General features: G+C 36.5%; 1 protein-coding gene across 1 annotated transcript in view; it reads left to right on the top strand.

Annotated features, from left to right (window-relative positions):
* The window catches only part of LOC108708345 (autism susceptibility gene 2 protein homolog), a 308940-nt gene extending 293159 nt beyond the window's left edge, over nt 1–15781 (top strand). Inside the window, exons 3-4 of the mRNA XM_018246943.2 lie at nt 8096–8197; nt 15623–15781. Of these exons, the coding sequence (XP_018102432.1) occupies nt 8096–8197; nt 15623–15694 (174 nt within the window). The 3' untranslated portion in view covers nt 15695–15781. The remainder of the gene's footprint in view (nt 1–8095; nt 8198–15622) is intronic.
* The last annotated feature ends 9139 nt before the right edge of the window (nt 15782–24920 follow it).

Genomic DNA, 24920 nt, shown 5'->3' with positions numbered 1-24920 from the left:
AAAGACCTTTTATTCATATTCAGTTCCAGTTTTTTAAAGTTTTCACATGACAAACAGTGAGAGTTTTTGAATTACATAGTTGCATAGTAAGTTGGGTTGAAAGAAGACACACGTTTATCAAGTTCAATCCATTTATAGCCTAGGTAACTGCTAGTTGATCCAGAGGAAGGCAAAAAAAAAAAACCATTTGAAGCCTCTCCAATTTGCCTCAGAGGAGGAAAAAATTCCTTCCCTGCTAAGATAGCAATCGGACTAGTCAACTGGATCAACTTGTACTATGATCTATCTTCCATAACTTTGTATTTCCTCCCTTACTATAAACCCACTCCTTTTTAAAGCTATCTAATTTATCAGCCAGTACAACTGATTCAGGGAGTGAATTCCACATCTTCGCTCTCACTGTAAAAAAACCTTTCCAAATATTTAGCCAAAACCTCCTTTCTTGTAATTGGAATGGGTGACCTAGTGTCAGCTGGAAGGACCTGCTGGTGATTAAAGCATTAGAGAGATTATTATAAAATCCTCTTATATATTTATACATAGTTACCATATCTCCCCTTTTCAAGTGTGAACAATCCCAAGTTAGCCAGTCTTTCTTCAAAGTTAAGATTTTCCATAGCTTTTACTAGCTTAGTTGCCCTTCTCTGCATCCTGTCTAATTCAATAATGTATTGTTTGAGGCCGGAGACCAAAACTGTATTGCATATTCCTGATGGAGCCTTACCAGTGCTCTTTACAGTCAAATAATAACCCCCTCCTCCCACAAATCTATGCCTCTTTGAATACAGCTCAAGACCTTATTTGCCCATGAAGCTGCTGACTGGCATTGCTTGCTACAGCAAAGTTTATTAGGACTGCAAGATACTTTTCCATTATGGATTTGCCTAGCGCATTCCCATTAAGGGTATAAGTGGGTTGGATATTTTTACATCCCAGGTGCATGACTTTACATTTATCAACATTGAATCTAATCTGCCACTTAGCTGCCCAGATTGCCAGTTTGTCAAGCTCCTGTTGCAAGGATGCCACATCCTGGATGGAATTAAATGGGCTGCATAGTTTTATGTTATCTGCAAATACTGATACATTACTTACAACACCCTCCCTAAGTCATTAATGAACAAGTTAAATAAAAGTGGACCCAATACTGAGCCTTGAGGAACTCCACTAAGAACCTTACTCCAAGTAGAGAATGTACCATTAACAACCACCTTTTTTACCCGATCCTATAGCCAGGTCCCTATCCATGTGCAAATCACTTCATTAAGCCCAACAGACCTTAGTATAGAAACTACTACTGCTCCTCCTCTGTCCAGCATCTTACTTACCTCATCATAAAAAGCAATCAAATTTGACTGACATGACCTATCCTTCATAAAGCCATGCTGATTGCTGCTCATAATGCCATTCACTAGGACAAAATTTTGAATGTGATCCCTTAAGACAGATGTCAAATGTAATTGCCAGGCTGAGATTGTAATCCCTTTTTAAATATAGGAATGACATCAGCTTTCCTTCAATCCATAGGTACCACACCAGATGAAAACAAATCTGAGAAAATCAGAAATAGAGGCTGGTTTAAAACTGAACTAAGCTCTCTTAGAACCCAGGGGTGTATTCCATCTGGTCTTGTTAACATTAATTTTTATTAAAGCTTTATGAACCACTGACTAGACTGAACTGAGCCACAAGTGCAGCTATGAATTGCATGTCAAAATCGAATCTCATCCATGACTTTTCACGTGATAAACCTTTTTCTCACTGAATTGAATTTGGCCCAAAATATCACAGTCATATTTAAATGAGTTGAATGAGTTTTGATTCTTTCTTACTTCTTCATGTTCATCCTATTGTATAAAGTAATGGTATTTTGCTAGCTCTGTGCTGGAGAATACATTTTGATATTATGGTTAAAGCGGATACTCCTCAGAAATAGCGTAAATTTAATTTTTTTTTAAAAAAAAAGGTTGATGTAGAATTTGCATCATAGTTGTCAATTGTTGTTGTATACATAGTATAGTAGTACAAATTGCATTGATTTTTTTCAACTTTGTTGCTTTTTTAACAAGCCTCTGCATTTAAGAAAATGAAAACTTTGAAAACTTGATAAATGAGCATTTAATAATATTATAAATAGCATATTATAATGCTTTTATTGGCAAAGCACATTTGCTTGCTCTCAGAATGATAATACATTTTTATGTGATAGTGCCCTACAACTACTCCACATCTTCCTCTCTATGTCTTTATGTCTACAGCAAACAATGCACCTCAATTGAAGAACTTTTCAAATTTTACCCTACAAGTCTACTTGCCGAATACTTTGTTTATTGCAGGGATGTTCTCCAGTGTGCTTGGCAGAAATTAGAACGAACTTAAGGAAGCCTTCTCATAAAGAAGCATAGTCTCTAGACATGTTTGTGCTCTTCTTTATAGGGAAACTGGAGATGTCATCCCCAACCTCTGTTCTAATTTCATTGTGAGTTTCTGTAGGGAACTGGAGGGGCCCTTAGCCTATAAGATGTTCAGGAAATAAATCCAGCATGACTTCTAACCGAGCTGATAGAAGGGGAAAAAACATTGGAAGCCATCTCCAATTTCAATTTAATTCCTGGGCAATTGCTTCAGTCCCTGTATCAACATTATACTGGCTATTATTAATAATATTAATAATATGTTCTAACTTGATAAAATAGACCTTTCTTGAAATTATCAAATATATCTGCCATTACAACAAGAAATTATCAAACTGGTGTGATTCTTTCTCTATTTAAATATAGAAATAACTCTACCACTGTGTATCTTTGATCACTTCCATAATTTCCATGCTGTTCTTGCTGGGCTATTCACTCTGGTTTTGAAGGCCTTCATGTTGTGATTTGGCAGGGTTAACAAAAAAGGAGTAGTTTTGTGTATTGACTCCAATGGTCCACAAGGTATTTAGAATACAATGCTCTTACTACTTGTGATTGTTATAGTTGTGGTAATAAAAAAGTTGTGAAGTGCTATTCATGTCTTTGTACAAAACACTTTATTTTATGTATTTTATATTTTATTATTTTTTGTATATTTTTATACTAGCATTATACTATTACTTTTTGGTGTTACTAGCCCTTTAAAATATAAAGACAATAAAATCCAGATAAAGCTTTGCAAAGTTTTAATATGAAGTGGGTCTTGACATTAAGGCTAAATAAAATTCTGGACTATTAACAATGGGTGTTTTTAGTATATTCATTACAATAACTACTTTGACAAACTAAAGCATATTCACAGGCAGACATTGTTTCAAGCTTGTCAGGTTTATTGGTTCTGCCAAGGTTCTAATGTTAGAAGCTTCATTTCTGGTGACAGTTAGTCTCCTACTGTCATGAGGCAGTGAGACTGTGGAGAAGTAAATGAAATGATAATTTTGTAAGCTTGGATTCTGAGCAGAACATTCATGAATTTTTAATAAAGATCTATTTTGACATTTGTAATTTTGCAGATGCCTAGGGTAACTTATCCAAGTGTAAGGAATCTTAACTTTTCCTGTGGAAAAAAATCTGAAAGCTTACAGTTATTATGCCAGGTTCTTTGAGCCAAACCTGAAAAACCCCAAATTAAATCAAGAAAAATATTACTACTGTATAGCTCATTGGTGGGCAATAGGAGGCTCTCATATTGCATGCAGCAAAGCTATGGATAGACCTCAGTCCCTGCCACAGTTGAACTAGTAAATCTGCTCTCTAACTCTGTACTTCTCTAGGGGTTGCTTAACAAACAAGAGTGTCATTATATCGATCTATGAAAATCGTTAAAATGCTTTAGTTACTAAAACTGTCCAACCTGCTGATATTTTACAAGGAATAATGGTAAATGAAATGTTGGCATGGAAGAATGAGGAATACATACAGGAAAAGTAAAATTGTTAATAGATATGTATACCTCCCATAAGAATACAGTATGTTTTGGACTCCAGTCCTTAAGAGGGATATAAATGAGCTGGAGAGAGTGCAGAGACTAAAGCTGGCCATAGATGTTGAGATTTTTAAAAGATCAGATCCTGATCGTGAGACCAATATCTTCTCAGAACGATCGTACGATCAAACGAATTTACCATCAACTAAAAAGACCAATTTGGCAGGAAAACAAAGGGGAGCTGCCTGCTTGGCCCTGCAAACATAGAGAGATTGCACTGGGGCCGACAAAGATTTTTTGACCTGGCCGATCAATTTCCCGACAGATGTCGGCCGAAAAATCGTAAGATGTACGATCGTTCGAATACCACTAACCGCACGATAATTTCGAAGGATTGGTCGGACTTCCCTAAAATCGGTCGTTCGGCAAGAAGAATCGTCGCGTCTATGGGGACCTTTAGTGCAACTAAACTGGTTAGAGGGATGGAAGACTTGAATTATGAGGGTAGACTGTCAAGGTTGGGGTTGTTTTCTCTGAAAAAAAGGCGCTTGCGAGGGGACATGATTACACTTTACAAGTACATTAGAGGACATTATAGACAAATAGCAGGGGACCGTTTTACCTATAAAGTAGATCAACGTACCAGAGGCCACCCCTTTAGACTAGAAGAAAAGAACTTTCATTGAAGCAACGTAGGGGGTTCTTCACAGTCAGGACAGTGAGGTTGTGGAATGCACTGCCGGGTGATGTTGTGATGGCTGATTCAGTTAATGCCTTTAAGAATGGCTTGGATGATTTTTTTGGACAGACATACTGTAATATCAAAGGCTATTGTGATACTAAGCTCTATAGTTAGTATAGGTATGGGTATATAGAATTTAATTAAAAGTAGGGAGAGGTGTGTATGGATGCTGGGTTTTCATTTGGAGGGGTTGAACTTGACGGACTTTGTCTTTCAACCCAATTTAACTACTGTATGTAACTATGTAACTATGTAACATGGGTTTAAAATGCCATTCTAGTCAGATAAGTGGGTCACTGTAACATCAGACTAAGGAACTAGAATATATCCATAAGACACTTGCCTTAGTTGGAATAGGTTACCTCCTTTTATTTTTTCATAGTTTGCAGAGTTTTTTCCTGTTGTTATAAAGCTGTGTAGTCACACATAAAAAAGTGCTGGCTAAAAACTGGGTAAATAGAAACTTACATGGTTAGTAATATTGCCTTGTTTGGGACACTTTTGCAAGTAGCTTTTAGGCAACTTTGTTTTCATTTCATCAGTTGATGGGAGTTTGCCAAAAGTGGTGTAAAATAATTTTATAAGTTCTAGAGTCCTTCTGGCAAATATGCAAGAGGCCTTTTTCAGTCAAGGGAAATAAGGCAGTGTTTATACTCCAAAGCTTTATACATTTACAGTTAATTTTATACCAATGGTTGTACTGTTTGGTGCAAAATTACCAGATCGTGCTTATGAATAGGTCCCTTAGGTTCTATTTGTATCGCAGTGGATCCACAACAAGTGACATAGAAGAAGGAGAATAAAGTTCAATAAAATAGAAAATAACATATTCAAATACAATGTTGGAAAATCGTACACATAAATTATGGAACAAAAACGGCATACATCTACAAAACTACAAAGTGTAGTTTTCAAACAAGATTTATACTCTTAATGGCACAGTAAGCCTCATGCATTGTTGGAGTCTTACTCATTGCTTTATTTACTGATTTACACTCCAGTTTCCCCATGAAGACAGACATGGTCAGCCAGAGTAGTCATAGTTCTATAAAATATCTCACCGCAAATCAGTTCACTTACGGTCAGTATTAGCTCAGATTATCATGGTTCCCAGAGTTGGTAGTGGTCCAGGGTTTCAAGACCATAGCATATCAAGAGGGTGATTGTAACACTGTTACATATGTAAGTGTTAAGAGGCGATTTGGCGCATTTATGATTGTGAGGCTGGTAGGCAGGTATAAATGACTCCTTTTTGCCCGCTGTGAACAACCTGATTTTTGTGGCTTCACAAGCAGTACTCTCCAGATTTTCTGGCACAGGGTGCTAAGGGCAGCTTGCTTGCAACATAAATGCAGGGGCACAAGCAGGGTCGAACTGGGCCGGTGGGATATCGGGAAAAAACCTGGTGGGCCCAGACCTGCTCCCTGCGTGAAGCCTTTGGTCTGGCTTCTGACCTACCTTCCTGGCCCCCCAAGATGAAGAAGGTAAGTGCGGGGTGGAGGGGGCTTTGAAACTCAGGTAGGGGGGTGGAGAAGGGTTATGCATTTTGGGCGGTAGGCCTAAAGCAGCAGCCCTGGTAGGCCCCAGGTCCCCCAGTTTGATTCTGGGCACAAGTAATACATTAAGTGCATGGGCTCTAAGGGAAATTGTGTTTAATATGCAAAAATTAGCCCTTAAGACTCTTCCTTTTAATGTTCATGACATTTGTGTCTTTTTTAAAAAAAGTAATCTATGATGGGTTAACATAATATTGTATATTAAATAATTATATTCAAAGACGCCCCTGTGCATTTCCTAATAGCAGGATTAGCATATGGGTTTGATGGGACAAAGATTTACTTCTGTTGCTTGGGTCAAGTGAGAAAGCAGTTGCACAGTGACTGCAAGTCTGTTGTGAGATTAAACATAATTAGAAGATGGAGAGAGGCAGTCAGCTAATCAGCACCGAATTCTCACTCTTCAACTCCAGTTAAGTGCTCTGTGGAAATGTTTGCTGCAGTAGCAGCTGGTGCTTTCCGAAAATTGAATAAACACACAATAAAATGGGTTATTGCATTCATACTGCTTTGTTCATTCTCTCTCTGTAATGTTTAAATCTGTACAGTAGAATTCATATAATGCATCCCTTCTTTATAAAGATAATTTCTTTCTTGAATGATACCATTAGTATTGGTTTAATTGTATTAATTATTTCATTTCCAGACACATCAACTGAATATTGACTGTCCAGTGTGCACACATTCCATTTTCAAGATTTACCAAACTTTCGGGTTCATTTACAAAGTGGAAGGCAAGTGCAAAAAATAGGCACAATCCACATTTTTTGTGCCTGTTTATGAACCTTGCCTTCCTTTCTAGTTGAATTGCCACAGTTATTTGTGCTCCTTTATTTTAGTGAACTAATAAAGACATCATTCAATTTGATTGATGTATATTAGATCAGGAGAAGACATCCCAGGAACCATACATCATATTTTGCAGGTTTTGAGGATGTTCAACATTTGCAGAGGATTCAGCATGATGCATTTATTGGGTACAAGTAAAACAGCCATCATCTTATTTCTTGCTACTAGTTTCAGGTGAAGAAAACATCAGTACTATTGAAAGAATTTTTATTAAACCTTTTTCAATTCATTGGGTTGACTCAGGAGGAAGTTTAAAAGAGACTAGACCATGTGAAAGTAAACAAGGGTCCTAGATGGAATGGTATTCACCTAGGATACTGCATACAATTTGAACTTGGAGGCCAAATATTCAGACTTAAGGAAGTAAACTTTCAACTGAATCAACAAAGAAAACGTTTTATCCGATGACTGTCATTATTGCTTTAAAAATATTCAATACATGATAGATCTAAAAATAAAAGCCACCCTCTACTGCAAAGGTCCCCAACTAGTGGCTCGCAAGCAACACGTTGCTCACTGATCCCATCAATGTTGCTCTAAGTGACCTCAAAGCAGGTGCTTAATTTTGAATTCCTGGCTTGGATGCAAGTTTTTGTTGCAAAAAAACCTGTGTATTACCAAAAAGAGCTTCCATCTAAAAACAATGTTGGGTGTTTTCAGGTGGAATAGTGCTTGCACTCGCACATCCACATGGTTACAAATAAACATACAGTTTTCCCCATGGTAGAAACTCTACATATGACTTTAGCCTAAAGCTTTACCTTTAGTCATTGCAGATGACAAACCTGAATTGGGTCATCTTAGTAACCGTTAAGGAATTGGCTACTGATGACTGGTGCCTTGGCTAATTTCACACTTGTGAGACATTTACAAGCATAAAACTCATACAGTATGGCAATGGGCACTTAAGTCTAAAGGCCCATTGTCATATTAAGAGTACCTGTGCTTATTGGCATTTTTGACATGTGACATGTATGTACTTGAAGTAGTGTACTGAGGGAAAATAGAAGTTGATATCATTTATAGCTTTATTTTTTTTACTTTACAGCTCAAGCCAAGACAGAATAATTGCAGAGACAGCGACAGTGAGAACCATATGAAGGAATCAAAGCCTTCTAAGCGAAATGCTTCACGGGACAGACTAAGTGATGTGAGTATACCAAAAATAAATGAGAATTAATGTATGTTTGTGTGTTTGTCTGAGTTTGGCTTTCCTTAGCTGATCTACAGTGTATAAATAGGCTACAGTGCTATTGTTTCCACAGTTTCCACTGGCAGTTTCCACTATATTGTAGTGGAAGTAATACATTGTAATATGCAGAGAAACAATCTATGGTGTATCGTAGACAATACAATCATACTTTATTGCCTATTTAAAGAGAAAAAAAAAAAATAACCCCTACTTATAAAGAGCTATATTTTTACTTTAAAGCAAAAAGCTAAGTACACAAATGCTAGTTAGAGAGAAATATCATGATTATCCATTTTAAAGGATGTCAGATGTGTCATCCATGTACAAAGAAATATCTTTCAACTATTCATCTTCTTATCTACTGTTTTTTGAGGTGCGTGGAAACTAAAACTTGGCATGTTGACAGCCTAATATCTTTTTTACTCTAATGAGATCCATGCTGGAGAATGGCAGCTCACAAATGTTAGCAGATAACACAATGAAAGAGACATCTCATGGAGAGTACTTTTAGAGATGGTAGAACTCTGTTAATGCTCAATACTTTCCAGGTCCCTATTGAGAGAAACACAAAGACTTTGAAGTCGAAAAAAAAGTACAACTTTTATAAACACTCAGCAAAAAATATTCTGCTTACAGCAACCGCATACTAAGTAAAGAGCATGTCTGATTAGAAACAAACTTGCCATCTGGAAAGCTGTTAGTTACAAGCCCAATCCTGTAGAGATGAATCAGAAATGTGAAGTATAATACACTGCTGAAAAACATCATACCTGTTGCTTTTTAAATACAGGAAAAAGTAGAAAAACCAAATAAATATTATATTTACAGTATATGAATATGACAGCCCTTGGCCTTAAAAGACATACGTAAATGCTTATGAACGACTGACCATAACTTTATTTTTCTATATAGCCACACCAATAGTCTTATTAATGTGGTAAATGCAAGGCTCAAAGGATGGACAATAACAGCAACTTGATATTCAGAAAACTGCATGCAACTTAAGTGCAAGTATATGCTAGCATTATTTTCTTAAAAATTTAAACAGTGGTAAACAGTTACATACTGTAGGTTGCAAGTATTAAATATCTCAAGTAATTGATACAAAGGATCACCTAGCTACATGGGACTTTTTTCAGATGTAAAAGTTGTGTGGTGGCAGAACTAAGGCACCCCTTTACTAAAGTTTCATAAAACTGTATTTAGTGTCAACATTTACATGGCATTAATATTAATATTTAATATTAATTAAAGGAGAACTAAACTCTGAAAATAAATATGGGTAGAAATGTTGTATTTTATATACAAAACAATCCTGCACCACCCTAAAGTTTCAGAATCTCCATCCCAGTAATGATTCAAGCCCTTACAGGGCGTCACCATCTTAGGTTTTGTTAGTGTTAGTGACATTTACATGTTCAGTGTGATCTGGGCAGCTGCTGAGAAGCTAAGATTAGTGGTCATCCCAAATTAGCAAGCAGAACATTAGGTTCACATGTCACAGAAGCTGATGCTACAGGGCTGCTTATTATAATCTGATGAAAACGGCTCTGGTTTCTGAGCTGCCATGTAATTAGAATCTACAGTAATTACTAATTAGCCTTGCATTGTGATTCTTATTTTCAATATATGCATTAAATTTTGAGTTGGTCCCTAAGCTCAAGTAAATGACAGTAGCACAGAGCATGTGCAGTGAATCAGCAAAAAAGAAGATGGGGAGCTACTGGGGCATCTTCAGAGACACAGCTCTTTAATTCTAAAGGACTATGCTTGCATTGGGCTGGTACAGAATCTGCCCTGTGTCATTTAAACAAGCCTAAAGCATAACGTCAACATTTAAAGGAACAGTTCAGTGTAAAAATACAAATAGGGTCAATAGATAGGCTGTGCCCAGTCACAGATTTCATCCCACCAGGTCAAAGTGATACCAGTTATATCATAGATTTTAGTGCAAGCAACTAACTTCAGCTCTCCGTTTTTGCCTGACAAACTTGGTGCATTTGCCAGCATACAGCGAAGGTTACTACTTTCCCTCTGATCTTTTTATTATTTAATGGAGAATTGGATTAAAAGTTACTATTATTCTGGGTTGAAAAAAGATCAAAGTCCATCAAGTTCATACCCTCCAAATGAATCTCAGTGCACATACCTATACCATTGAAACTCTATATACACCAATATCTATATTAATTGTAGATTTTAGTATCACTATAGCCTTTCATATTATGCTTGTCCAAGAAATCATCCAAGCCCCTCTTAAAGGTGTTAACAGAATCAGCCCTCCCCATGAAGAACCATATACGCTGCTTCAAATGATAGTTCTTTTCCTCTGGCCTCTGGTTGGACGATCCACTTTATGGAAAAATAGATCTCCCGCTAGCAGTATATAATGTCCTCTAATGTATAGGTTTTATTTAAAGACAAACTCCTCCATCATTTGTAATCCCTCTGTCCCTCCTAAAAAGGGTATAGCCATTTAAATTGACAGCCCAGTCACAGAATGCATCCCTGCAGGTCAAAGTGATACCTGTTATATCATAGTTTTTTAGCGTGTACAATTAACTCTAGCTCTCCTATTTTACCTGACAAACTTTGAGCATTTGCTAGCATACAGCGAAGGTTACTACTTTTCCTTCTGATCTTTTCATCTATTTAATGGAGAATTGGATTTGAAGTTACTATTAAGGTGGCTATAGACGTAACAATTACGATCTTTCTTGAAAAGATCTTTCCAAGAAAGATCGTTTGTTTCAATACACACGTGTAGAACTGAATCGTCAGATATACAGGTAGATATACGGGAAGAAACAATAGAATTCTACCTGTATCTGACGATTCAGCACTAACAATGGCCGATGTTTGGGTCCCTTCAAAGGCACCCGATCAAAATTTTCCGTCCAGCCCGATCGACGAGCTGACCGATATCCAAGTCTTCTGCCGATATCGGTCGGCTCTTTTTCCACCATACACTCAACGAATATCGGACGAAAAATCAGCCCAGTGCTCTAGGAACCCAAACCCTTTCTTTCTACTTGAGACCATTATGCAACTTAAGTGGAATTGTTGACCAGTGCCCCAAATAATTATTTCAGCTCGATATGTCCCACTACTTAAAGGGAAACTCCACAAAAACATAACTTGAGCTTTTTGAAAAGTAAACCTAATTTCAAGCAACTTTGCAATATACATCAATTAAAGAATATGCAGACTTTTCATGATTTTTAATGGTTTGGAACAGTTCCCTAAGCCTAGCCCCCTGCTCTCCTGCTGATCTGTCTGACTACTTTGCTGAGCTGGCTGATTACTGTTACTTTGTATCAACAGCCACCTGTCCTTAGCCTGCATCTTCCAAACCCCACAATTCCCTGCACACTGATTTCAATAAGGAACGGAACATCAAAGTGCAATGCATTGTGGGTTATGTAGTTCCTGCATGATGTCTGTAAGCTGTGGAGAAGTTGTTGCAATTTGTAACATCAGTGTTTTAACCCCTCCTTCCCTGCCAGGATTTCAAATGATGTAGAAAGAGAAGAACTGTTAAACAGCTGGATTTCAGCATAGAAAATAGAATTTATTCATACTTTTTGTAGAAACAGGTAACTGTGATGGCTATATTAGGGGTTTCTGTGGGCTAACTAATGTAAAAATGAAGATGAAAAAAAAAATGATGTTTAGAACCTACACTGTACATATTTCCAGAGAAGGATGAATCATCATGTTAAAGTGCAAGGAAAAAATGTATTTGTTTTACTGATAATTTTGTGTATTACATTCTACAACTATGTACAACAGACTAACTATAGATCAGTTGACAAATCTAAAAAGAGAGACCTAGGTGGTTATTTAACAAAGTCAGAATTGATCTCAATATTTTCTGCTACAAACTCCAATCTGTTTTTTTTGTGCTTATTTATTATTACATTTTCCCGAAAATTTGCTTTGCGGGAAAAAATCCAATTTTCACCATTTTCATCCGATTTTCAATTTTTTTTCAGATTTATTGCACGAAACCCAGCACACATTAAAAAATCATTGGGATTCTCCCATTGACTTATATGCAACCGCGACAGGTCTAAAATGCCCGATTTTCTGATTCAGACTTTTCCATCCTCGGGGTTTAATAAATTCCTAATTTTATAAAAAAAAAAATCACCAATTTTTCATGATTTTTGCATTCGAAGTTTAGTAATAACCCCAATAGTTTAATATTGATAATAATATATTGGATTGCAATTATTAAGGAACAAAAGCAGAAACGCACCTTGCTAATGGATTTCCTTTTGTTTATTAGAGCTGTTGCTCATCTACATGGCAGCAGCAGAATGACAGTCAGCCTGTACTTAAGGAGGTTGATAGGCTTTTTGTTTTGTAAGTCTAGGTTCTTAAATGCTTTGTTGCTTTATGTTAATTCCTCGGCAGTGCAATCAAATTCATGTCGTAATTAAAGCTGTCAGTTGGAAGGCAAGCCAATCGCCGAGAAAACACAGCATAACAAATGAAGTGAAATGATTCTGCATGTAGCTATACGATGCTTCACCAGGCATGAAATTAAATAAGTAATTTGATGTTGACATCAGAAATTGGAATGATACCCACTGTTCCCTCGTTCACTCAGACCTGCATAAACAAAAGTCAGGACAAATATGTATAACAAAGCCCTTGTGCCACCAAAATCTCCTTTGTAGTACATATTTACATGTTGGAAAGTTGACATTTCAGAGGTCGAAAGATAATTTTTTTATTTTTTTGTAGGAAACAGTTAATATTTAATTGATGTGTCCCTGTTCTTTTTTCATTCGTCTTTTTCTTGGTGGGGAAATATTTCATAAAACATACCTAAACCTGGTAGTAATTCTAAGCTAAACCAGGTAAATTACCTTTACAAAGGCCTGCACAAATAGAAAGTCTCTATCTGATTTTTCATGGTTTCTGTTAAAAATACTAAAGAACATTCATTATTTGTGTATTATGTACTGTATTGGTGCAAACGTTTTTAAATACGTGTACATACATTTAAAATTTGCTAACAAAATAAATTTTTTGCCCACATAACCAAGAAGGAATTTGCACATAGCCAAGAGGGAACATTGCATGACAGCAGAACACTGGCAGAGGAAAGCAGATGATCTGCTGTTTGTGCCCTTGGCCTTAATCAAGTCATATTCTTACTTTTTATAGCAGCTGAGTAGGTCTTTATATTATTAAATAATTTAGGACCCATGTATTTTTGAAAGAGAAAGCATACAGTATGTATCTAAAAACACAAAGTAGGTATCTTACACGTAAACTAGTATCCCTTATAGTAATGGCAAAGGGGATCAGGTCTTGGACCTGGACTTTTGTTACGACTTCCTGGAAGGAAGGAAGGAAGGAAGGAAGGAAGGAAGGAAGGAAGGGGAAGAAAGGAAGAGGAAGGAAGGACTTGAAAGGAGAAATTTGAACTGCATTCCTGCAATTAAAAAAAAATAAAGATATTTTGGGAAATACAACTTTAACATTTCATTATAAGCCTTAACATACAGATAATTGCTCATGTAGGCTCTCTGTGTTCCAATTAACATTAATAGATGTGACAAGGAAATCATGCCCTGGGATTTAAAAGAATTATATGTTTATGACGGTAGTGTCACATATTGGCATGAACACTGTCGCAAATGTCACAAATTGTGCATGGAAATGCATCTTTCATTTTCCAGCATGAAACTGTCACACTCACATTAATTACTGGAAGTGTGAAAATAATTTACCATTATTATTATTATGCAATTATAAAGAGCCAACATTTTCCACAACACTGTACAATACATGGGTGTATATACATCGAACATGCAGAATTATGTACAAAGCAACCAATAACCGATACAAGAGGGTCCTACTCAAAACAGCTTACAATGGAGAAGTGGTTGGGACACAAGGTGTGGGAAAGGCAAGGCCAGAAGTTGGCGATGTGTGAGATGTAGCATTGGGTATTGCATTTAGCAACACACTGAAACTATGCTAAACTAGCTTAGGTTAAGCTTTTATAAAGAAATGTGTTTTAAGAAATTTTTTGAAGACAGAAGATTGAGAGAAAGAACATGTACGAGAATTCCAGAGAATGGGTGCAGCCCTTGCAAAGTCTTGAATTTGGGTATGTAAAGATGAAAATGAGAATGGCTTTGAAGAGTAGGTCAATAGGACCATAAAAAGCAGTTTGGTGAGCATCTAGAGCACTGATCACAAGCAACATGTATCTCACCTACCCATTGATTGTTGCTCCCAATTGCCTCAAAGCAGCTGCTTATTCTTGAATTCCTGGCTTGAAGCAAGCTCTACTTGCATAAAAACGATTTGTACAGAGCCTCCTGTAGGCTGCCACATAGAGGCTACCAATAGCCAATCATAGCCCATATTTGGTACCCGCAGGAGCTTTTTTGCATGTTTATGTAGCTCTCCACGGATAAAAAAGGGGGGCCCCTGATTTAGAGTTAAGAGTGATGTAGAGTGGAGCAGAGTTATGAATAGCTTTGAATGTCAGGGTCATAAGTTGGCAATTAATTCTGAAAGGTATTGGAAGCCAATGCAGAGACTGACAGAGTGTCATGGCAGAGAAGAAGTGGTTGATGAGGTGTATGAGCCTAGCAGCAGTGTTCATTAAGAACTGGAGAGGTGACAGTCTCTGGTTAGGAAGGCAATTTAAGTTATAGTAGTCAATGACTATGATATGATGAGAGAATGAATTAGAATGTTTGCAGTGTAGGCCTGTTCATCTTACACCATCCCTACAAACACACATCCACACAGAACCACACACACACTGACAGTGGCAATATTACATTAGAATGTCAGGCTATAAATTATTTTTAAAACATGCATCATTCTTTGCTGACCTTGGGGAAATCATTTGACAAGCTGGCTATTATTATTGTTTATTTTATTTCTTTGTTGCATCCAAGCCTTTAAAGACTTCCTTGTCTGATGCTAGGATGCTCTGTTTTCTCTGTTGCCATTTGCTGGCCGCAATTTGGAGTAAGTTGGGATCAGGGCAGTGAATGTCACAAAGGCATGGAGACAGTTTGATGAGTGTCTGCTTAGTCTCATTGGAGGGCAAAATGCCATCATTACCCAGCTGCCTGTCAAATAAATTGCCAATTATGGTTGCAGCAAAAGCTTGGAATTCAGAACATAATATGTCGTAATCCCCAAATCAGTAGGAGATTTAAAGAAGGAGGGTATAATATACAGCAAAGAAAGCAACGCTGTGCAGTTTGGTTGACAAAGAGCAGCATTCTAGTGCTGTGATACAACTGTGGATTAGTATAGAAAGTGACACCAATGTACAGTGTAATGTGTTCAAATTAATTACTGACTTTCTGTTTTCCAACCCCCTGTCTTTTCTTACAGAGTTCAGCTCCTTCCAGTTTGGGAACAGGATATTTTGTAAGTACAGATCAACTTTTATCACCATACTTCTAAGGTCAATGCCTGGCTAATGATAGTAAACGTGTATTATGTCAGTAATTCATAATTCTAAAAGTAATATAAATACTTTATCTTTATTATTCTACAAACACTTCCAGCACTTCAGATGCCCATTGCAGGTGAATTAAATGTGATCGTTTTCAGAATATAATTCAGAAACAGCATCTTATTCTCCTCCAGTACATATAATAATGTAATCAATTTAATATCTTTCTACATATTAAATTGATTAAACTATTGCATGAATTCAAAGGAAAGGAAAATAAGAAGCTTTGCCAGTACAGCTGAATTTATAACTATACTGTATAAGCAAAGTAAATCTTGCAAATAATTAGTCAACTCTAACAAGGTAAAACAGTTCATGCACTGGGGACAGCCAGATGAAGAGTGTTAATCAGTTTATACAGTATGATTGTTGATGTCAACACAGTTCATTTGTTTAACTGCTTGTGCCAGAAGGATAATGCAGTTCATTAAACAGTTCATGCATATATTTATCTTTTGAGGTGAACACATTTACACAACTAGTAAGGTAGTGGTAAGCCAAGGAGTTTATGCAGAAAAACATTTTATGAGGTGAGTTATCGGCTTATGCATGTGATGAATACATGATGTAACTGGAATATTTCATCAGTGACAAACCCAAAAATATCTTTGAAAAGCACATCAGTACTTCATCATTTAGCAGTTGAATATTTACATAAGGTCATATGGCCTTCCTTACTACCCTGATATTTGCTTTTTCCCATAAATCTGTTTTGCACTTTTTGTCAGTCAATTTCTCTGTCTTTCCCTTTCTTTGCAACCTAATTTAAAGAAATATTCTACTGCTGCTTTTAAGATTGAATGATCTTTACTTAGCTAAAAATCTCCATTACTCTGTTCCCCTCCTTACCAAGTCCCTCTCTTTCACTCATTATATTTCCCTCACAGACCTCTCCTTTCAGTCCCCCAATTTTTCCTTTGCAAAGCACACTTTTAGTCAGCGCAATGACAGAGTCTTCTGTGTCTCCTTTCATTCCACTTACTGACTTGTCCACTGATGTCATCCATGACTTAAGCAATGACCATCCTATATGTAATGCAGGGGGCACATGGTGAATGGATAGAAAGCCTGCTGACAGCTGGCAGATACTTAACTGCAGCAACGAAATGCTTCCCAAACACTGGATGAATGTTGCTGTTAGAGACATAAAAGTTAAATAAATATATTATAAATAATAACTTAGTATAATATTGTTCATGTACCTGTAATGCATGCATAATAATAAAATAGGCCAGGCTATGTGTGTATGGAAGAGCAATCTGTATCATCATATATTTTTATTTTCGGTAGCTGGGAGAACATAAGATATGCCATCTGCTACATTTCTCCACCATGCTGAATTGAGACTGGCTATTTGGCAAAATTCCCAACTCCTGGAGAGACTCAATATTTTCAACACTTCTAAAATTAAATGTAAAATCTCTGCTCTAACTGTTAAGTTGTTAAGGGTGAACCATAGGAGACAACTCACATAAAGCACTCAGAGATACTGTGACAAAAGCAGAATCGAGTGTTCTTAAGAGTCTTATGTGTCATTTTTTTTTTAAACTGATATATATATATATATATATATATATATATATATATATATATATATATATATATATATATATATAGTTATTTTAGTATATGTTTCCCCCAAACCAGAGTTTATGAGTACTAAAATAGACTGAAATTTGTTTTGTACACAGTTATTCCCATAATTGCAGCATATTTGCATCTGCTCTTAATCTGTGCAAAATCATGCTCCTGTATTGAGCTATTGAACTACAAATGTGTGTGAGGATGCAAAGCACAAAAGAATGCATATATAAAGTAGTTGTGCAGGAAAAGTTAGGTGGAAACTATGTCCGTTTGCATTTGATATCATGATGTATTTGCACACAATATTGCTCCCAGCTTCAACTCCTGAATTAGTAAATGAGGCCTTGGAGAAGGCTTTACCTCAGGGCAGTGTTTGAATGCAGTCCTAGAAACTGTAAAAAAAAACTGAGATGCATAGTGATATAGATACCGTATTATTTGGCAACTATATTTCCTTAAGTAATATAACAGACTATTTGCCACTAGCCCTCCTCCTTGTTGTAAAACAATGTTTTTTGTGTTTTTGCAGCAAGCAGTTAATTTGGATAAATATATAATGTCTGCGATTACATTTTATCCTTTGATATCTACAGGTATCACAACAAATCTGTGGTATCATTTGCACAATAGTGTTTCAGTGAATGCGTGTGGATGGCTTGGCTTTTATTTTGGAAAACGTATTAAAATTATCTTGCGTACAGACCCAGAGCCTTATTAACTTACATGAACTAAATATACTCCAGATGTACTCTGTGGCGCAGACAATTAAATAAATTCTATTTTAACAATTCCATTTGACATGTGTTTATAATAAATATGATTATTACATTATCCCAAAATGAGGCATAAACACTGATTATACATCCTTGTTTATGCTTTTAACACACATGAATTTGAGTCACACAGTGTGGGAAGATAGCATTTAAGTGCTGCACTTATGACCTGAACTAATTTAACTAAGAGAAACCCACAGCATACATTTATATTCTGTATAATATTTTCCTCAAGGGTATATAGATTTTAGCATTATTGAAACCTTTTAGGCAAATGTATGCAGTTTGACACATGCGGTGAATGTTTGCAGAATGGAAAACTGTTGACATTGGGTATATGTATGTGTATATATATATATAGTTCTGATATACAATTTAACAGATAACACTTTAGTTCGTTTACCAGTTGTCCATTTTAAGAGTATTTAGTAACAATTATGCATGTGTGCATTTGTAAACTTTAACATCGTTTCACATACTTAAGATATTAGAAGTTGTATGGGCAAGTTGTTAAGAATAAGGGAAAAGTACAATACTATTCAATTCTGAGCTCTGAAGCTTATCGAGAAGGTAACATATAAGTATATGTGTCAATCTTCTATCTCTTACCATCAAATACATGTCAATATTAGTGATGGGCAAATAAATTCACCAGGTACGAATTCGTGGTGAATTGTTGCATTTAAGCGCTGGCGAATAAAATAACAGAACAGACACAAGGGATTCGAGTTTATTGGTGATGCATAGTTACCATTTTGTCTTCTGTCATATTCTTTGCACAAATAAATCTGAGTGTATTTACTATTTATGTGGTGTTCTTAAAACAAGTATGTTGTTGCATGGCAATCGACCAGGACAAAACTACATCCATCACCACATATCTGTCCATATATGGAACATTAGAAACAAAAAAATCCCAATAGGCATACGAAACCCAATACTTCTCCAATGGCGTAACAACGGACTGCATAGACTTACTAGATGATAATAACTCAATAATCACCCAAAACTCATGGAAAAATACCCATTCACAACACCAGATATATTCCTGAGACTACAATTCATTTTGCAACTCATATAAGTGTCCAGTTAACTGACAGAAAAAATAACATTAAATAAAGTATGGAAAAACACTGAAACAAAACAAACAACCTCACAAATATATCAGGCAATAAGGACATTAATACAACTAGGAGATGAAGAAAATTCTGCCTTTCAATGGATGACAGACATCCTTAACTCAACAAAACCAGATATCTTAAAACAACACATGAAAATAATGAAATTACTCCCAGCAAGCAGATATCAAGAGATGGCTCTCCAAATACTTCATAATTCATATCTAACTCCAATCAGAAGATATAAAATGGGAAATCTCTCCTCAAATAACTGCGTAAGATGCTGCTCCCCAGGAGCTGATTTAATACATAACCTTTGGTCATGTTCAAAATTACAAACCTTCTGGCAAGAGGTAACCGCATATGGTGGACAGATGGCTGGAAAACCTATCCAAATGCAAATTGAGTGGGGCGCTATTTAGTAATACCACAAACTATGCCCAGCTATCAAAACCAGAGAAAAATATGATTGGGAGACTAGCGGCAGCAGCCCAGAAAACAATACTACAACAAAGGTTAACCGCTGACCCTCCATCTGTGTTGATTGAACAAAAATTACACCACCTATTTCACATGGATTGGTTGGAAGCAATAATCAGAAAAGACACACAATGAAATTCTTTAACACCCGGATAACATACATAACATCACTTCCACAACATATTAGATACCTAACGGTTTATACCTTTAGACAAACAATATGGCGCGACAAAGAAACCCTTAGAGAACGCCCATCTATAATGGAGTCATCCCAATATCTAGATGCATGGCACCAAAAGCAAGGAATGCTGGATTTCGCACCCCCAGCAGTCATCAAATAACCAGACTATTGGCTATACACCCACTAAATCCTACATAGGGTCATATACTTAATTTGAGCTGAAAATGTTATAATGTTACTATAGATCGTTGGAAAACTGTTAAGAATTTGTATTCATTATAATGAAACCAAGCTTTATAATGTAATAAAAATAAATAAAAACATGTTTTAAAACATGGTGCTGGAGTTTGACTTTAAAGGGCATGTAAACCTAAAAATAAAATGAAAGGAAATGTAATTCAAAGCAACTTTATAACATCACAGTTACATTAGAAAATGTAACTGCAACTGAAAGCAGTATTAGCCTGTAGCTTTTAGCACTCCTGATTCTGATCCTTGAAACAATATAGCAGGTCAGGGCTCCTCCAAAACAAAAACATTGCGACAAAATAGAGCATAAATTCGTATTTGATTAATGCTACGAAAACTCAATTTTATCGAATTTTCGATGTGAAAACTCGACTCGACTTGATTATCAGACAAAAATCCTGACCTTTTCAGATTATCTAGCGCATGTCAATAAACAATTTCAGGGGCATCTGCCATTGACTTCTACATGACCTTTATAGGTTTGAGATGGAGTATTTTCGGATTTGGTTTTTTTGGCAGCTTTGGGGTATGATAAACTTCGAACCTTAATAATGGGCCCCTGTGAGTCTCAAAAAAATTGCACAGCACCATCCAGGAAATTTCTCTTTAAAAATCTTTCATTCCATCTTTGAACAGGCACAAGAATTTGGACTGCCATGAGCCCTTTCTTGAGCCACGAGCCACAGTTTAGGGTATATTTATCAAACTGTGAAGTTAGAGATTGCCACAGTCTTCTAGAGTGAAATGCCGCTACTCTCCATTCATTTCTATGAGATTTTTAAAATTGTATTTATTAATGGATGAAAGGGAAAGTGCATCCTTTGATAAATACGCCTTTCAAAATCCCATAGAAATGAATGGTGGAATTTCACTCTAGCAAACTGTGGCAATCTCTAACTTAACTCTTTGATAAATATAGCCCTTTGTGTGTTCAGATATCTAAAGCCCATGGGGTATATTTATCAAAAAAGGGAAGATAGAGATCGCCACAGTCCTCTAGCGTGAAATTCCGCCACTCTCCATTCATTTCTATGGTATTTTTAATAGGGATGCACCAAATCCACTATTTTGGTTTGGCCGAAACCTTGAATCCTTTGTGAAAGATTCGGCTGAATACCAAACCGAATCTGCATATTTGCATATGCAAATTAGGGGTGGGAAGGGGAATAACATTTTTTACTTCCTTGTTTTCTGACAAAAGGTCACGTGATTTCCCTCCCCGCCCTAATTTGCATATGCAAATTAGGATTAGGATTCGGTTAGGCCGGGCAGAAGTATTCGGCTGATTTAGAATCCTGCTGAGAAATGCCGAATCCCGAACCGAATCCTGGATTCGGTGCATCCCTAATTTTGAAAGGCATATTTATCAAAGGATGCACTTTCACCCATTGATAAATACTCTTTTAAAAATCCCATAGAAATGATTGGAGAGTGGCAGAATTTCACTTCATCGGACTGTGGTGATCTCTAACTTCACTTTTTTGATAAATATATCCCTATTGGAATAGAGGCTTTTCAAAAGAGAAGGAAAGGTATACATATACAGCTATAGGATCCGCTACCTGAAAACCTGTTATGCAGAAAGCTCTCCCATAGACTCCATTATAATCAAATAATTGAAAATTTTAAAGATGATTACCTTTATCTCTGTAATAATAAAACAGTAACTAGTATTTGATCCCAACCTAAATATAATTAATCCTATTTGGTTTCATTACGGTATGGGGATCAAAATTATGGAAGGATCCCTTATCCCTTATCCGGAAAACCCCAGGTCCCAAGCATTCTGGATAACAGGTCCTATACCTGTAATTGTCAAGATACTTTGTCCCAACTGAACCACTATATAATGTTTGTATAAATTGTATGCCTTACTCAAGATATTGTCTGTTGTATTGTCTGATGTCTGTTGATCTATTTCTCATTCCTTTGCAATCACCATCTTAACTAGGACATTGCACTTCCTCCACCAGCAGTACCCTAATGTTTGTTAGTCTTCAGCACTAACCCCGGGCACATCATTTTCCTCTGATGCACACCCAGAGCTTTATAAGCATATTCCTGGCAAACTTTAGAATTCTTTAAGCTAGTAAAACCCATTTTTACTTCCTTGATTAAACAAGCATAGTCATGGCAACCTGTTTGATCATATTCGACTGGACAGGCTCATTTAGAAGGATGCACTTGTTGGGTCAAGATCGGAGCACAAAATTATCAAGCATGTCACACTCCATTATGCATGCAATGGCCCCAGGTCATCGCTTACAGGGAAGAAAAGGAAGCAGGGTTATTGAGATATAGGTGGTAAGTTTTATTAGCTGAGATGGGAAGATCTGAGCAAAACTACAGAGCAGCACTGTAGGTATATGTTGTGTTACTCATATTATCAAGGCTAATAGATTTAGTTGATGAAAGACTTTCTTTCTCCTTTAAAGAGACATCTCTTGGATGGGGTTATGCAAATGACTTACAGACACACCAAGAAATATAGGTTTGTAATTATAAAGCTTGTAAAAGCTTTGTACAGTGGTTCTCTACAGCGCTATATTAACCTTTAATAATATTGTAATGATTTGAGTTTATCTAAGGCTAGCATCACACTTAGCAGATTCTCAGCCTGGGGATAAAGGAAGGTGGATAAAAAACTATTGCGTCTGCCTGGGGGCAGGCACACGGTTCAGTACATAAATGCTTTTCATTTTGGTGCTGAAATCCACTCCGGAGCCAATGAAATAGTTCTGTTGCAGGTACATCACCAAGTTTTTTTGGAGCGTAGGGGCTGATTCTTGCCCTGTGTTTATCCGCTGCCCAAAAATCTGCTCCGCATCACAGTAGCCTAAGAAACAGTTAAATTTAAAGGTTAGTTATTTCTGGGAAGTGCAACATATTTTTTTCAATATCGCTGGTTTTACTAATAAATTGATATTCCTAATTCTTATGTGTTACAAATAATAAGTAACTGGCACATGTTTTCATGTGGTAGACACGGATTGCAAAATTTTATTTTCATTCTATTGGCATGAAATATTGGCGTTGACCTTGAAGATGTATTGTGTTTTTATGAAAAAGAACATAGTTCTCCAGAAGTTTCATATGCACTTCATGCTTTGCAAAGAATGGAACCCAAGCACACACCATACAAACAATTCCATACAAATCTGTTCTTCTAGCAGCACATACAATCTATTGGGGTTTCATGTTTGTTTGCAGAACATAAGCTCTTTGCTTATTTTGTCCATGCTTCCTGTTTTCTTTTATCCGACCACAGATGTTTGTTTTATTCTTTAACATAGGCTTTATGATTATTCACTCTTTGCACCTTACATTGTACAAAAGCAAACAATGCTTCACAACTGGAGCGTGTAACCACTGTGATGTCTTTCTTTGAATTTTTCTATCCGACAAGCTACTCTTGTTAATCTCACAATACCTTCTACATTTTATTACAAACAAAAACCCTCTTTCCATCAAATAAATCTAGATCTCTTCAACTGTGCTGAAAGAAATATGAATTCTCCCCATCTGAGCCCTATACAGATTGGAGATTTATAGCCGGCTATCTTGAAGCAAATTAATTTGATTGCATGCTGTTAAGCTGTTCTTTCGAAGACATGCTACATTACATTGAATCTGAAGGCTTATTGCATGTGACTTCAGGAATGAAAATATATATCCCATCAGCATATATCTGTTCCATTTCAGTGATAATAAATTGCAAGAATGGTAAGGCATCTTTTTCAAAAAGAATTAAATAAATTAGCATTTCAAATTAAACAGCAGCATTTCTTACTTTAAAGCCTGTCAAATAAACAAATCACTGATTCATCCGCCAGTTCCTGTATATTGTGAGTGGGTTCCTAAGCTCAGTAAGTGAGAGCAGCACAGAGCATGTGCAGTGAATCAGCAGAAAAGAAGATGGGGAATTACTGGGGCATATTTTGGGGCACAGATCTTCCCTGTGGTTACCTTTGCCTGGTACAGAAGCCCAAAACATAATGTACAACATTTCTACTTCTTTAGTTAAGATTTAGTTCTCCTTTAAATCCTCTCTTGAAAATTGAGGCAATATATAATTTACTTTACGACTTGGAAATATTTGGGATCTCAGTTAAAAACAATGGTGTATGTTTACATTAAAAGAATTAGGTCACTAATTGTAACACAATGTTCTCCATCCTTTGGTCCTGCATTTATTGATGAAGCTAGAGGTAGTAGCTGATAGGATATAAAATAGGTTCTATAGGTAATGTACCTGTGCTCATTCAAGTATTAAAATGGGAAGATGCATATTACAAAAGGCTTCTATGGACAGAATAACATTTGAAGGAATTCTAAAAGGATTCTGTCATGATTTTTATGATGTAGTTTACACTGCAAATAATTCACTCTATTCCTGCCATTTCAGGCAGGTCATTTTGCCTGGTCATGTGCTTTCAAAAAGAGCCAGCACTTTAGGATGGATTTGCTTTCTGGCAGGCTGTTGTTTCTCCTTCTCAATTTAACTGAATGTGTCTCAGTGGGACATGGGTTTTACTATTGAGTGTTGTTCTTAGATCTACCAGAGAGCTGTTATCTTGTGTTAGGGAGCTACTATCTGGTTACCTTCCCATTGTTCTGCTAATGGGCTGCTGTGGGGGAAAGGGAGGGGGGTTGATATCACTCCAACTTGCAGCGTAGCAGTAAAGAGTGACTGAAGTCACATGACTGCGGGCAGCTGGGAAACTGACAATATGTCTAGCCCCATGTCAGATTTCAAAATTAAATATAAATTAATCTGTTTGCTCTTTTG

The sequence above is a fragment of the Xenopus laevis genome, chromosome 2L, assembly GCF_017654675.1.
Source record: "Xenopus laevis strain J_2021 chromosome 2L, Xenopus_laevis_v10.1, whole genome shotgun sequence".
Classification (NCBI taxonomy): domain Eukaryota; kingdom Metazoa; phylum Chordata; class Amphibia; order Anura; family Pipidae; genus Xenopus; species Xenopus laevis.
This window is presented reverse-complemented; position numbering and strand designations above follow the sequence as displayed.